The sequence below is a fragment of the Cercospora kikuchii genome (genome assembly GCF_019650295.1).
Source record: "Cercospora kikuchii DNA, contig_00001, whole genome shotgun sequence".
Lineage (NCBI taxonomy): Eukaryota > Fungi > Ascomycota > Dothideomycetes > Mycosphaerellales > Mycosphaerellaceae > Cercospora > Cercospora kikuchii.
The window spans coordinates 5,813,212-5,829,083 of record NW_025408582.1 but is presented as its reverse complement, the minus strand read 5'-3'; the positions used below and the strand labels follow the sequence as shown (position 1 = coordinate 5,829,083).

The following is a 15,872-nucleotide window of genomic DNA, read 5'->3' as shown; positions in this document are numbered from 1 at the left end:
TTGATCTTTCTTTACACTTCTGAAGCCTACTTCAATAGGGATCTCGTGACCATGTCGATGCCAGCGCCCTCTGCCGCGCTCACGCCCGGGCTTGTCTTCGGCAACGTCTCATATGCCAAGCTCACTGCAGAACGATTCGCTGCAGAGACGCACGTCGCACGGGAGATCTTGAAGGAAAAGCTGCAGGTAATTATCGACCGCCTTGAGTGCTGCGAGTCTCGATAGCTCGTCTCAAGATATTTCCATCATGTCTGATACTCATCTGCGCCAGACATTCGGGGAGCTCAAATCTGTCTTCAGCGTCACACTTGCGGATGGCGCCTTCACAGAGCCGCCCATCTGGATCGATGCCCGCTCTTCTCCCGTGAAGTTCCTAGAGACCGCTCCACCTGAAGAGCCGGCTCCAGCATTCGAGATTACGCTCAAGCCAGAGCAGATCGAGTGGCTCTCCACGGGGTTCGGGGAAGATCCACAAGCCGTTGTATTCTTGCAGTCTGAACGAAAAGGCGACACTATTCAGGCGGTTCAATTTGCGGACTTGCTGACCCCAAATCCGAGCAAGGCGCCCACGCCAAAGAACGAGTTGAACCTTGCCGAACTTCCCAAGCCAACAGAAGATATCAACCAGGTCCGAAGAGACATTAGGAGATGGGGCTACGGGTAACTCACTCGAGACCCCAAAGCGAACGCATGTTCCTAGAATACTGACTCGCCACAGGTTGGTGAAAAACGCTTTGTCACCCGAGCAGGTCGCGATCTTGAAGAAGGCAGTCCAGGAGCAAGCTGCCGGAGAACGAAATGCTGGTGTTGCAACTTTCGACGGAGGTCCGACCAGGCCCAACCAGCGGGTTTGGAACCTGTACAACAAAGGCGACGAGTTCCATGACCTGATGAATCATCCTCTTGTCGACGCAATCGCGGCATGGTATTTGGGCGACACTCCTCTGCTCTGGAGCTACAATGCCAACATAGCGCGCCCAGGAGGACACCCGCAGGTTCTTCATTGGGACTCTGGTGTGATGGGCGCTGGACGAAGCAAGCCAGTTGCTCTCAACATATCGTGGCTGTTGGTCGACATGACAGAGAAGAATGGAGGAACGCGAATCTTTCCTGGATCGCATCTTGGTAATGTGAGACCTCGCAACATGTTCTCGACAGTAAGTGCCGTAGCTCGCCGGAAAATGCGGACAAAGATGAGAAGCTGCTGACAAGTTTCGTCAAATAGGAAGGCTCCATAGCTGCTGAGGCACCTGCCGGCACAGCGCTCTGCTTCGAGGGCCGTCTTTGGCACGGTACCGGTCCTAACAATGAGACAAGCGGCGAGCGTCCGGTAATCTTGTCCCTTTTTTGCAACAACGGCATCCGCCCTAAGGAGAATGCTCTCCTTGGTCTTGACTATGAGACTGAAGACAAACTATCTGAGCGAAACAAGTCTCTGACAGGATTCCGGACCTCGACGGCTGGCATAGGTGGTACGTCAGGAGAGTCTCGCAAAGGCATCATCTTGTCTCGACCCCGGAACGGAGATTTCAAGCAGACTGGCAAACTTCGAGCGCCACACGACGATGCTGAGGTTGCTCGGGTGATCGCCAATGGAACCCACGCTACGAATGCAGCAAGCCAAGCGCGCGCTGTGTCCAATGTCGACGGGTGAAAGAATTGGAGATTCACCCGCATCAGATGACGTGACAATCTAAGAATCCTTGTCAGGGCTATGTACGTAGAGGCTTCCATATGCATCCACTAGACACGCACGAAGCATTACACATACTTGGCACAAACGAGCAAAGTTAACCCTGTCATGGGGAAGAGACTCCTTGCCCTAGCCCACTGCAATATGGATCACTAAGCTCCGCGGAGATCAACGCATATAGCGAGCATGGTTCGCGAAGCATGGTACAGTTGTTCGCTCGACGCTGTTAATCACAATCGCCAGATCGGATAAGGCTTTTGATCGAAGGCGCAGGTTCCTCCACATTCCTCGCTTGCAGTGGCTTCTCGGAAGACAGTACATGTCCTCGCCTTTCACCCGTTAGGTCTAGGGGGCCAAGCGACTAGGTAAGTCTCTCTTCCACTATGGTAGTCTACGCACACTCTACAGTCACGATGGATAATCGGCAGTACTTGAATATCCGACGGATAATCTTGGAAGTCAGCCACGAGTCTTGGCATTGCTATACCCGAGCTTGGCTGACCCTTCCTCTTACTCTTTGTGCAATGGCGCTGCTCCTAGATCTGCGGTCACTCGAGGCGTTTCTATTTTCCATCGCGTGTCCCACACATGGGTGGTCGATCTCGCGCGAGATCATCAACATCACGCGGGGTAAGTCTGGAGAAATGCGGAGCAACGACGATCAACTTCGAAGGCAAAGCTCTTCGCAAATACGAGACCAAAGAACAATGCCATGTGGAATTCTCTGGTCGCGAATATAAGAAGAGAGTCGTGAGACGTCAACTTTCCTTCCATCACTTCTATCGAGAACAGCATCCTGCCTGCCTCCTCCTGGTTTCCAACACGTCAGCCAATCCAGCATGATTGCCAAAGCATCTACAATCAGTGCTGCGGCAGCAGCTGTTTTGCTCACGTCGCCTCACTATAGCATCGCAAGCCCAACCAAGCGCCAAGCAGGCCCTTTCCAGCCAACATGGGAGTCAACGGACCAGCACAATCCTTCACCAGAGTGGTTCAAGGACGCCAAGTTCGGGATCTACTGGCACTGGGGAGTTTTCACGGTACCAGAATATGGTTTCGAATGGTATCCACGTCACATGTACGATGCCAACGACAACATGGGTCGACACCACCGCTCGACCTACGGTGATCCCAGCGTGCAAGGAGGGTTCGGATACCAGAATTTCACATTTGGTAGTCCCGACGTGACAGGCAACGTGGCACAGTTCAAGCCAGTCCGGTCATCGGAAGGAGGCGAGTGGGATCCTGAGCATTGGATCGAAGTGATCAAGGCGTCGGGTGCAAAATTTGCGGGCCCTGTTGCAGAGCATCACGATGGCTATGCATTGTGGGACAGCAAGTTCAACGAATGGAACTCAGCCAAGCTTGGCCCCAAGCTGGACATTGTCCGCATCTTTGAGAAGCTTGTGCGAGACAATGGGATGAAGTTCATGATCGCAATGCATCAGGCCTACAACACCAATGGCTTCTTCGGCTTCGCGCCTCAGCAGAGCGATCCGAGCTTGCGCAGGCTCCTGGGACAGTTCAATCACGAGGAAGGCTCTGAGAGGTGGCTCGCCAAACAACTTGAAGCCATGGACCACGTGAAACCTGATATGATTTGGAACGATTTTGGTCTTTACAGCCCCGGTTTCTGCCATGGGTCCTCCGACATTTGTGCCATTCGCGAAAAAGAACGACTCGAGTTCCTTGCAACCTATTTCAATCGTGGGGTAGAGTGGAACCAGGAAGTTCTGACAACTTACAAACATTTCGATCAAGGCTTCCGGGACACTTCTGCTGTCGCCGACTGGGAGCGTGGGGGCCCAGCTGACCTGACCCGGCCTTACTGGCTTACCGATGAAGCCATCAGCGCATCCTCATGGAGCTACACCAAAGGCATCAGCTACTATTCCCAGAAATCCATGATCCACTCGCTCCTGGATCGCGTCGCCAAGAACGGCAATATGCTTCTGAACATCTCACCCACCGCAGCCGGTGTGCTTCCCGCCGAGCAGGAGACCATTCTCCGGGGTATTGGTGCCTGGCTCCAACGCAACGGTGAGGCCATCTACGGAACGCGAGCCTGGGATGTATACGGAGAGGGTCCCAACAGGGCTGGAGGCGGCTCGTTCACTAAGCCTCTGGAGGGTGATAGCCGAGATATTCGCTTCACACGCAACAAGGACGAGAACGTACTCTACGCCAGTGTTCTCGGATGGCCCGAAAATGGGGAGGTGAAGATCATCCATTTCGGTTCGGAAGCCAGAGTTAGCATGGCAGGGCTACAGAGCATCGATCTTATTGGTGGACCGTCTGGCCTTCAGTCCAAGCATAACCAATACGACTTGACTATTACACTTCCACAAAAGCCATTCGAGTCGGATGCTTACGTTCTGAAACTTACTTTCGCACAACGAATTCCGGTTCCGCAGCCTCCACGAGGTGTCACTATCTGGCCAACCAAAGATATTACGGATACCACCAAGGGCGTCACGCTTCCAGAAGGAGATTTCAGAGCAATCTACCTGGAAGATGCTGGTCTCAAAGGCGGTGATGTCACATACATGCGCGTCTCGGGATTCACAAAGGTCACGGTCTGGAAAGCAGGCAACTTGCAGGGTGAATGGAAGGATTACTTCGAGGGTGACCATACCTTTGAGGCGGGTACTGTGGGCTCTATGAGAATCGTATCAGTATAGATGGTCTTGTTGGACGGAGGCTGGAGTGTTACAAATCTGAGACGGGGGAAATAGTTCAATTTTGAGCGTACAAAGGCATTGCTGTCGGAATGAATGATTTGTGCGATTTCACTAAGGCTGTATGTTTGACAGAGCTCTAGGAAGGTCGTCACAAACTCTCCCCCAATCGAGCAAGCAAAGCTCTGAGCGAGAAAGCAAAACTCTCCGACGCTTCTTCCATGCCGTCCATTGTTGGCCGCACACTCAATTTCAGCACTTCTCAGGGTGATTTGTAGTCTTCGAACAAGCTCTTGGATGTGGTCCAGATCGGTGCGGTATTCCAATGGTCTCTCCATTACAGGTGTCAGCGAACGTCTTGTGTCGCTGCGCAATAACCTCATCTAATGCGTTGGTTCCGAGGTCACAGCATGTCATCCCTCCAGGGCCATCGAATTGGCTTCCTCCTGCCGCGAAAGAAGCAACCGCGGTCAAGCCTCCCGAGAGCTGATAATCGGATACACAGTCTTTCGTGTATTTCGGGTCCCCTTTTAAGATGAACGTCACGCATCGATTTCCAACTTGCCAAGAGACTTCCCCTGCCAGAGCGACTCTATACATCGCGTTAGCCCGTCTGAACATCCTTGCATGCATGTTTGCGCTCGTACTTTGTCACAATTGCAGAGAAGAACACAATTACAATAACGAATGGCTTCATTACTGCTCAAGTATATAGCCGTGGTCTTTCTTGACGAGCGATCGAGCTTCAATGTGATTGTGATTATGATTGTATTCTTACTGTGCTCAGCTGCTTTTATATGCTACCGCTACTTGCGACGAACACGAATCGCGGACGTATGCGATACTGTTAAAATCCGACCCCAGCGTACCAACATCACCGTGCCTCATGCTTCGAAGCTCGTATAGCTCCAGAACACTGTGATGCTGTGATAGCTGATGGATAACGTGACCTAGGGCAAGTCATATGATCTTCCATGGCCTCGCATTGAGAGTGCTGCCTGACATGTATTCTGCCAGTAACGAAACGTGTCAATGGGACGAGGGTACAGGCCACGAAAACGAAAAGGAGGAACAGCTGGATGCGCACGACCGGTCAGCTTGAAGTCAAGTCTGACACATTGCCCCCGCGAGTCGGTGTAAACAAGTCCGTCACATTCGTGGCTCCTGTCAACGTTCGAGAGCCAACAGGTGTATACGCGGTAAAGCTGACAGGAAGCGCTAGCGGATCCCAATTGTTGGTGCCTCTTCAGTGCTCTGAGTGAGGCGATTTCGACTGTCAGTATGTTTCGGGGAAGGAACTAGTAGAGATAAGGCTCTGTACACTGAACAGGGCCACCTGATACAAGAAGAGGACTATCCGGCTGCGCGAATGAATGTGTTGCGACCCAATGTCTCAGCTAAGCGAATGTGTAGTCGGATTCGATAAAGAAATCGTTCTCATCAAACACTCGAAGGAGCATCTCAGTGGAAGTATCAGTCGAAATCACCCTCTGCTCAATTCCGTTCATTGTCAAAATCTCTCGGCAGCGTCGACCGCCCGACTGGAATTGCTCCATTCCCGACTTGATACACGTTCTCACCAGCAACACTCTGGGCAGCCTCGTTCATCCTATCGATCAAGAGAAATCGAAGTTAGTCACGGCCTGTGCTACCGGAACCGAATCTAGACTGGACTCACGACGCAAGTGGCCGGAATATCTCCACACTCGATCTCTACGCAAGCCAGAATTGGCTCTCGTGGGATGTGCACCGCAAACGCGGTCATTGAAAGTGCTGCGAGTAGAAAAGCCCAAGCCTGCATGGTGACTTTGGGTTGAAGATGAATCTGATGAGGTTGGGTTTTGTCTGTTCCAATGGCAGTAGCAGAACTGGCGGAGGATGGTGAGAACGAACGGAACTCTCAGTGGGGAGGACTATATACGACCTGCACAGCGCTTGCACGCATGGATCTCCTGAATTGAGGCAATTTTGGCGTGTGGAGATGTGCTTACCATCGGTACGATGCGGAGGACAAACTGGGTAAGCAACGCGATCTCCAATCCTGTGTTCATGCGCGGGCTGACTACACGCAAAGGTGATGCATCGACTGTCATTGGTGCAGGTAATTCTGCAAAAGGATCCTTGAGGAGCCACTACATCTTCACAAATTCATACGGAATACAAAGAGAACGCTCGTGACTATAGAGGCCCCGGAGTCGATCAGCAGCAGATGGTGCCTATCTCTCCTCCATATTGTGATAGATGGAAAATCGTATCCTCTACAGGGTGCTCCAGACTGTCGAGTACCAAGCGACAATGTGCAGGTATTACGAGAAGCTCTGCAAGATGCTCAGTTCTGCGCTTCAAGCGTTCGATCCAATACTTACAAGATAAGGTGGCGGAAGTGAGGTCAGCATAGGGCTTCGAAGTTAGTCGCATGAACAAGGATCGATGTCTCCACACTGTGGATGCCATCTATGCATCGCTGCGTACTAACAGGCCGGAGACTGCAAGAACAATGGCACAAGTGCATGGCAACGATGTTGACATATAGTCCGCGCTGACCGAGACACACGTATTGCCGTGCCAGAGATTCCAAACATACCACAACATCTGCACTTTGACTCCCGCTTTTGACTTGGACACGCTCAGATAATTATAGGCAAGCCTGCAGCTCAAGCCCCAAGGTTTCTCAATAGGCTTCTCGTCTTCATAGTATCCCTGTACAATCGAGCCTAAAGGGGCAATTCTGCTGTCAAGAGCAGTGAACGTAGGGCACGAATTTCAATACACCTGTCCAATACACTTCAGTCTTGCAAGCATGTCGACATCTTGGACGTGGAAATCACCTTGCCGCCGCCAAATTCGTCGCCGACGGCCGGGACTCTTCCGGATGTTGTCATGGGCATGATAGAATACATGCTGCTTTGATCAGTGGGATCGCAGCGCTAAGCATTACGATCACTTCATGACATGCAAGGTCGATGGGATGTTCCTCATCAACTGTGTTAGATCTGTATATTTGCGCTCGTGCCTGGTCGCAGTTGCAGAGAAGAGCGCGATCATAGCAGCGAATGGTTTCATGACTGCTCTAAAGGAACAGCCAAGGTCGTAGAAAGATAGCCGTGGTCTGCTTGGCGAACGATCGAAGTTGAATGTGAATGTGATTGTGATTGTGTCTGAATTCTTGCCGTGCTCACCTGCTTTTACGTGTCGTCGCTACTTGCGACGAGAAGAATCGCGGACCTCGGTGACACTTTTGAAGAATCCGACCCCAACGTACCAACGCTAACATGCCTCGATGCTTCGAACCTCGTATTTTCTTACATCGTCCAAAATAGTATGCTGCCAAAGTGAGCCATCGGCCGGAAACGGTAACAAAGCTGATGAAATGACAGGGTTGTTGTTTTGTAAGAAATGCATCGTTATCTTCGGACTCCAGAAGAGAAATGTCTTGCTGACGCTTCACGCGGTATACACCCATCACCTACTCCCGAGCGAATATCATTGTAGCAACGGGCGGCGCGAAAAACATTTCATCCGGATATGACAACCAAAAGCAGTCAGCGCACTGGAGTGTACTCGGAATACACCGCGCTCATCCCAAAGAACAATCTCCCAATCCTATAGCAAGCCGTGCCGACAACGTAGGAGATCCACATCAAACTACGCCACTCCAGACGCCACGTCCAAGGAGGCGGATACACCCAGAACCACAACTGGTGAAAAGGAATGCATCCGTGCCTTTCGTGATAGTCATGCGCATAGAGAGTAAGTATAATTTGCATCCTCAAAACCTTTCTGAGTAGCGCATCTCTTGCCAACGGGAAAGGATCAAGCAATCGAAACAATAACTTCAACCATAATGGCGTCGAGCTCAGTGTTGGAAATGATTTGTAGTCTAGTATCATGCTGCAAATGTTGCGGTGCAAGATCTCATTCGCCACGAGGCGTACTGTCAGGGCCTGTGGAACTGGTCTAAAGCGTTCATCGTAATCGTAGTCGGGTGCCCATTCGATGCGTTCGTCCAGTGCGAATTGATATGGCTCAGAATATGCATTCATGTGCGTGGACGAATCCCCTATCGTTCCCGAAAAGCCAGAAGAGACAACGAGCTTGCCTCGGACAACTTGTATAGATCGGGAATCGAGTTGTCTGTAGTGCCAATGCGAGTGCACGCGCCACATGCTATCATCGGGAATGGAGATTTCCATCGCACCTTTTTCTTGGAAAGTGAATGTGACAGCATTTGGAGGAGGAAGACGAAAGACGGTGCGCTGTGTGGTTGATGTTCGCCTCATGCTTGCAGTGTATGGAGCGTCTGAACGTGGTACGCACCGATCGTGCGACATGTGTACGGTAGGAAACAGCCGCAAGAAAGTAGGGACGATCTCGATACAGTCGTCGCACACAGATGTACAGAGAACGTCCGAGGCTTGAGCTGTTCAGCACTCCAACGCAAGTGGAAGCAGGACCTGCTGCTTCGCGGGAGGATTGCCCAGTCATCATCTTAGTGCGGGGTCTCGTAAAGCAGCGGATGCCTCGTAGCTCGAGGCGACAATGCTTCACAAGAGTCGAGAGACGGACCATCAAGTGCATCCAGACTTGCGATGGATACATTGAACGTTGATCCGTCTGGGAGGGTAATGGGCTGATTGGCGTGCCCATAGCCGGCTATCCTCATTTGACACAGTCACGTGTGGAATCATGTTCAGTCGGCGTTCTGCTACTGTTGTCAACTGTGGGTGATTGAGTAGTGGTGGCTGTTTCGATATAAAGATGAGCTGTCGTCCGGTGTTACATCAGGTACAACGGCCACGCCAACCAAGGCAGACTCTCGGTATTCGATCACACTACAACACCTTCTTGACGACGATCAGTAAAAGACTCGTAGAACTCCAGTGCCACCTGCCCACCCGTCCGTGCTTACAGACCCCTCACGCCCGAGAAGTCCACTCTCATCTTCCCACTCTTCGGTGAGATGACCACGTAGTTATTCATGATCATACTGGCATCAGTCGTGTCTGGTGCCAACTTGGCTCCCACAAACCTTTTGAAGAACAGCACAGTGGCAAGCCTCATTTCCATCATTGCAAGATGTTGACCGATACAAGTGCGACTGCCAGCACCAAAAGGCCACCAAGCCGTTCGAGCATCCGCCGAAAGAGTTGCTGGGCCGTCGGGAAGCCAACGTCGGAAGTCGAACCTGATCATCAAGTCAGTGGGGTGTAGGACTCATGCGAATGACTACCCAACATACTTCTCTGGGCTTGGAAAGATGGCAGGATCTCGATGCGATACCCACGGCGTGGTGTTGACGACTGTCCCCTCAGGCAGGAACTGCCCTTCAAGAGTAACGCCACCTTTTGGCACAACTCGAGGTTCAGGCATGGGGATGGCAGCGTACAATCGAAGCGTTTCCTTGATCACAGCGTTCAAGACAGGTAGCTTCTCCAGCTCGGCATCGCTAGCGTCGCGGTCTATTGTCGCGAGTTCTCGCTGCAGCTCACTCTGCACTTCCGGTCGCTTAAGCACAGCCCAGATCAAGTAGGTCAGAGACTCCGAGGTAGTCTCACTACCAGCGATGATAAACGAGCCGGCCTCTACAGTGACTCGCATGGGCGTCAGAGTTTCATCGTCCTCTTCAGCTTTGGCCAAGATGCCAGAGAAGATGTTCTTGTTGGACACATTGCTGAGACTGTTTCTGTACGCGATCGAAGAGATGTCAAGTAGAGATCTCCATGCATTGAAGAAGTCTTTCAGAGCTGGCAAAGGTATCCAGCTGAGGGCTGAATAGACCAGGGGCAAGTGGTACGATAGAAGTGATGCCAAGTTGGAGGTGCGAACTTTGTGGAAGAAGGCATGCATCTGATCGCGGTCAGTCTCATCTGCTTACATGATAATGCGAAACAGCGCACCTTTTGCGTCTCAAGCCCGCCGAGTGACTCGCCAAACATCAGCTCACTTATGACATCGCTGGCTAGGAAAGTCAACCATCGTCGCACATCACATATGCCCCCTGCGTCTCGAGCTTCTTTGGCAATGCCATCCACAGCTTGGGCTGTCTTCTTTCGAACCATGACTTCCCACTCAGCTCTCAGATACGCAGCTGTGAACCCACGTGCGAATAGTTTCCTTGTCATGGCATGCTTATGGGGATCGTTCTGTTGGAACAGTCCTGCAGGTGGATAGTTCTTCTCGGTGGGTCCGATGTATTCGTACCAAGGCGACTTGACGAACCCACCACCGATCTTATTCACCACTTTCAAGGACGCCAGAGAAGAGACGGCGACCTCGTTTGGGGCAATGCGAACAATGGGTCCATACTTGTGGTGGAGCTCCTCCACAGTCTGCGCTTGTTGCTGGCATACTGCAGACTTGTAAAAGAGGGGCAGAGCCGAGAGTCTAGCCCACCATGGTCCTGGAATACCGTTCAAAGGCGATATGAAGAATCTCCGCAGTAACTGAGATCATGTCAGTCTCATGGAAGCCCAGAGGTGCCGCCCTCATCTGTATACCAAGATCAAAGGCGCGATGATGAAGAACGAGGCCACTGCTGTCAGCGTGGGCGCGAGGGACGTGCTTGAAAACATGTTGACATTCAAGTTATCGTCGTGACTGAAGACACGAGTGCAGCGCTTGCGAATCCTCGAGAACGCAACGGGCGTTGTCCAGTATTTATCATATGTCCTGAAGTGCCTCTGCATTCCACGCGGGCATCGGACCTTTCCCGTCACACATTGCTGAAGCTCGCCCAATGCGTGAGCGGACATGACGGGACAACAGCGCCGCGAATGACAGCACGACGGCGAGATATACGGCTCCTCGAGCATCGAAATGCGCTCGACGACGTGACGGCACCAGGCGGGACTTGTATCATTGGTCACGATCCTGGAATTTCTCACTGAACAGCAACGCGCGTCCAATCCCGAAGACGTTTACGATGTATGATGGGATCCCAGGCAGGTTAGTTCTGCCTTGAGCGCTAATCTCCTAGTGTGCGCGAACAGAAGATGCATTGTGCCATTGCACCAATCAAGGTATCCCTCGAGATGAGAGCCGACACTTGAGTGGGCCACAAAGGGAGTGATCGTATTCGGCAATCGTAATATGGTTCACATACTGAGTCGTCCCGATCTGGTCGATCGACAGCTTGGCTGGAGCAAGATGCTGAGGGTTGTTCTTTCGGAACCTGCCCAGTCAAGACCCAGACCTCGCAGGTTGCATGAGCGTGTCGTTGGTACATACAGCTGATGAAAAGAGGCAGTACCACTTGACAACTAGCGTATGTCGATGTAGGCAGACTGTGATCTGTCGTCGTAGAAGCTCACTTCCCTGTCGACAATCATTCTCGGCAGAATAAACAAGCTTCGCGGGTCATTTCTTGGAAATGCTTGATGATCCAGAATCCTCGTCAAGACGACGAGGATGACGCGCTCAAGGCGCGAGCTTTGGAGATCGTGAGATGGAGATTGGCGCTAGGCCGTGAGCGAGGTTGCAAGATGCAGGGTCGGAAATCGCCCGAGTGAGATTGAATCCCCCGACGCCAAGAATCGCCCGGGCAGCGTTCTGCAGTCGCAACGCAGATTGACCTGTCAACCGTGGTAGTATGGCCGCATCAGCTTTGATAGAAATTCGCTCATGGCGCAGTATCGCATGAATCGGCATTTTGGGAGGTTCCGGATTTCCAGATGCTGGTAATACGATGGGCGGGCGACTTTGCGAGCAAGAACCGGCTACTACAGGTCCAGTGAGCCGGAAGAGGAGCAACAAGAGTGCGTCTAAGGCCCAGGCGGATGCCGGGTCCTGATTCCTTCCATCACAGGATTCAGTGTGTGTGGAGCCCAGCTCTGTTCATCCTTCTGCGCAAGTGCAATGCCTAGCCAGACGAATCAGATTCCGAGCCGGACGAGCATCTCCAGCGCTTGACTTCGCCCCTTGCCCATTGTCGTACCACATCTCCTTCAATCAACATCGTCCTCCGTGATACTGACAGCCGGAAGTTCAACATTCCCCAATCTCTTTCCAAAATGCCGCACGAACTGCTCCGCCACAGCACCGACATCCCAATCCTCTTGCCCAGTCTGCTCCTTCAAGCTCGTTGTCCTCTTCCCTTCCAGGCCACATGCGACAACACGTTCAAACCAGCCTAACTCCGTATTCAGATTCAAGCCAATGCCATGGCTACTGATATGCCTCCTCAAATGCACGCCCGCAGCACAAATCTTCTCATCCTCATTGACCCAGACACCAGGGTGTTCTGTTGTCCTAGTTTGCACCGCATACTCCTTACAAACGTCCATAACAGTGTTCTCCAGCAGTCTCACATAGCACCTCGGTGTAAGTCCATGCCGTCTGAGGTCAATGATCGGGTAAGCTACAAGCTGTCCGGGCCCATGGAACGTGGTCTGCCCTCCACGAAGAGCTTCTTGGAAATCGGCTTGGCCCCGGGGAGTCGTCTGCGTCAGGAACTCGCGCTGAGCTGCACTGACTGTGCCGATCTCGCGTCGACCGCACGTGTAGACGGGATGGAACTCGGCTGTGAGGATGGTCGGAGGTGGTGCGGCGACATGCTTCGCGTCTGCTTTGTGCGCGAGGAGTCTGGTGACGAGACGGTGCTGCAGCTCGGCCGCGTGTTGGTACGAGACTACATTCGGAAGGTGAAGATGGCGGAGAACAGGCATGGTGAAGAAGACATGGGAGATGTGAATCTTCTTGGTTGTGGAAAGCTCCCTCTCAGCTGGCTTTGCGGGCCGCGACCCGACAGAATTGAAGACACATTCAACATGGGTAATCAATATTTTCATTAGATTCGATGAACTATCTGCTGGAGTCACGACTGCATGCTCTAGTACTGTCCTCCCTTAAAAGCCGCTACCAATCACAAAGCTAGCATCATTATTGAAAGAATTCGTAGTATCGTAGTTCTGAGGTCCGCCATTCCTGGCCACATATCCAGCATTGTTGAAGTGGCGGAAGAACCTCGTGGGATATCCCCAGGCACGGATCGTGTTGCCTTGACCATTGAGCCCAGATTGTCCACAGAAAGTCGAATCCTCAGCAAACTGCTTGCTTCCGTCATTACCTTGAACTTGAAGCACAAAGTTGAAGTGGCGAAGGAAGCTTCCAGGTGAGTCGACGGACTCAAACGAAAAGCAGCCAGTGGCCTGGCTTGCAAGTGGTGCTCGCACAGTCCACTTCGCTGCGTTCTGCGCGGCAGTACTGCTCGATGAAGTGACGACTTGAGTGTTGACAGTTGAGCCGCTGTGCGAGAGATAGCGAGTATTGTAGCCTGGCGTGGTAGCACGGATAGTGATGGTAGAGCCAGAGTTGAAGGCTGGTCCACTGCTCAAGGAAGTAGTTGCATACTTAGCCGCCACAATGTTGGCCTGCACTGCATTCTCAGTGGCATCGCTTGGGAAACCAGAAGTCATCACACCCTCATAGAAGGTACCTTGGGCACCATTGCTGTTATCGCCACCAATGCCGAGGAGGATCGATCCTTCCTTGCTCATGGGGTTGTAACCGTCAGCGTTGGGTCGCTTTCCATTGTAGTAGGTAGACAATCCACCAGAGGCAGCATTGGCTCCCCGCAACGCCCATTGGTTGGGCTGGCCCTTGACGATAGAAGTGAAGAAGCGATCGGTAATGGTAGGATCCGCGGGGTTGTTCTTGATGTTGGCGCCGGAGAAAAGACCATTTTCGAGATCCGCCATGAGCCAGGGACCAGGTCCAGAACCGGTGCCCCAAATTGTATTGGTACCGTAGTAGATCGCTTCCATGTGGCCGTTGCCGGTGTCGAGGTTGCTGGTTTCGGCGTTGCCGTAATCGAAACAGCATGCATCATTGTAATGCGTACCATCGAGGACAGCGTACATGCCCTCAGGCTGATCACCAGTGGCAACACCACTGCCCTGTTTGATTCTGTATCCAGTGCCAGGATGCACGAAGACACCATAGACTTTCTTCCCGTTGAGAGTCACTGGTGCACCAATCGCGCTGGCGAGTTGATCAAAGCCGCCGGCTTCTGTCCCACTTGCGGCACCTCCTGGAGGAGCCTGTGTAAGGTGATTGCTGCGGCCTGACTGATCGTAGAGGATCGTGATGAGGCAGGTCGTGTTGGCACAGAAGCTATCTTGCGCGCCAGAGTTGGCTACACCACCCGCAGAGACAGGCAGAATATCAGTGGTCCTGCCATCGGAGGCACGCGAGATCTGGTAGAGAGGGCCATTGTAAGAATTATATAGTGCTCGCGTAGTACTGTGTGCAGCAACACATGGAGTGTTTCCTGAGGCGTAAATGTCGCAAGGTCCAGCGTGCACAAGAGCACCTGTTGCGGCAAGGCTGAGTGCCAGCTTCATGTTCGGTCGAGACAGCATGGTCGTGGTGGAAGTAGGGTCTCGAATGGTTGGAGTATGGCAGTGTATGTAGCCTTTCCGACTTGTCGGGCCTCTTTATGTATCATCATGGCCAAGCAAGAACAAGCCTTCCATGCTTCTCTGTCTGAAAGCTCCGGAGAATTTGTCACACGTCTGCCGTCTCTGTCAGTTGTGAGCATGCATACAGGTGCGGTCGCCCAATGCGTCTGTTAGCGATCGTGCATGTGGAGTATCGCTAGGCGCGTGACACATTTCTGGTCAATCTGCGAGAAACAGCACATGGCAATATAACCAAGCTTTGGCTGTACAGTTCAAGAGATGCGCAAGCTCGTGGTCGTGTCAGCAAGCACCACCAAGATTGCAAAGACATATCTTGGCCGGCAGCTCGAGGCTGCATCTCGTTGGAGGAAGAACGCCGATCTGTCTGGGGAAGCCATGTTAGCAGCTTTAGGTTCTGCAGCCCGTGGGGCTCCAGTTCGCGGATGCGAGTTACAAATCCCGTAGGCGCTGTTTGACGAAGGACAAACGAGTCGTTCGCGTGACACTTTTCCAAGAGTCGCTTGAACAACTACGCGAGCAGCGGATCGGGCAAATCAATTCCACCAATACTTTCGCGCAGCTTACAGGTGCTCGTCGAGCTCCACACTTCACCTTGCGGAGGTATAGAGATCGCTGATCTTTGAATGCTCGCGTGGGAGAATGAAGATGTACGGGTTCTATGGGCATTCCATGCAGTCTGCTGGATGCCAGCGCCCCAGGAGATGATTGTTCCGTGTGCTCTTATTCGATTCCCTGAATCGGAAGGACGGACCAGAAGTAGTCTGGGCCGGCTTGAAATCGCAGATCACGCCGAAAGTGCAAGATCACCGAACTGCGAATGCGGCCAGCAGAGACAGCGTAAGTGCGATATCGGCGTGTTCGTCGCAGCACACTGCAAGGTGGGTCGTTGCAGGCGGTCACCCATGTTGCTGCAGTCCTTCAAGTAGAGATGAGGGGCGAGAGAGGATGAGGATGATGAGCAAGGCGTGAGATGTGTGAGAAAGAAGCTGCACTAGGGTTCATCCCGCTCGGCTTGGCGGAAGACAATCGGAGGCTTCGCTCTCTTGACTTGACCAGCTTCAGCAACGCGTCGAGGAGCATGTA

The 15,872-nt window shown here is 52.5% G+C and overlaps 5 protein-coding genes across 5 annotated transcripts; 2 read left to right on the top strand and 3 right to left on the bottom strand.

Annotated features, from left to right (window-relative positions):
* Positions 1-51: 51 nt before the first annotated feature.
* On the top strand, positions 52-1,654 carry CKM354_000225200 (uncharacterized protein; the record flags this gene model as incomplete). The annotated part of the gene is made up of 4 exons (XM_044797405.1): positions 52-186; positions 272-660; positions 719-1,157; positions 1,226-1,654. The coding sequence occupies 4 exons, from the start codon at positions 52-54 to the stop codon at positions 1,652-1,654; spliced, it is 1,392 nt and encodes a 463-aa protein (XP_044653340.1).
* An 878-nt stretch (positions 1,655-2,532) lies between these two features.
* Positions 2,533-4,374, top strand: CKM354_000225100 (uncharacterized protein; the record flags this gene model as incomplete). The annotated part of the gene is made up of 1 exon (XM_044797404.1): positions 2,533-4,374. One exon carries the CDS (start codon positions 2,533-2,535, stop codon positions 4,372-4,374), a length of 1,842 nt encoding a protein of 613 aa, XP_044653339.1.
* Positions 4,375-9,276: 4,902 nt separating this feature from the next.
* On the bottom strand, positions 9,277-10,943 carry CKM354_000225000 (uncharacterized protein; the record flags this gene model as incomplete). Its single annotated transcript, XM_044797403.1, has 4 exons — positions 9,277-9,556; positions 9,611-10,218; positions 10,269-10,814; positions 10,869-10,943. The coding sequence occupies 4 exons, from the start codon at positions 10,941-10,943 to the stop codon at positions 9,277-9,279; spliced, it is 1,509 nt and encodes a 502-aa protein (XP_044653338.1).
* A 1,371-nt stretch (positions 10,944-12,314) lies between these two features.
* CKM354_000224900 (uncharacterized protein) lies at positions 12,315-13,034 on the bottom strand (the record flags this gene model as incomplete). The annotated part of the gene is made up of 1 exon (XM_044797402.1): positions 12,315-13,034. One exon carries the CDS (start codon positions 13,032-13,034, stop codon positions 12,315-12,317), a length of 720 nt encoding a protein of 239 aa, XP_044653337.1.
* Positions 13,035-13,214: 180 nt separating this feature from the next.
* On the bottom strand, positions 13,215-14,729 carry CKM354_000224800 (uncharacterized protein; the record flags this gene model as incomplete). Its single annotated transcript, XM_044797401.1, has 1 exon — positions 13,215-14,729. The coding sequence occupies one exon, from the start codon at positions 14,727-14,729 to the stop codon at positions 13,215-13,217; it is 1,515 nt and encodes a 504-aa protein (XP_044653336.1).
* Between the last annotated feature and the right edge of the window lie 1,143 nt (positions 14,730-15,872).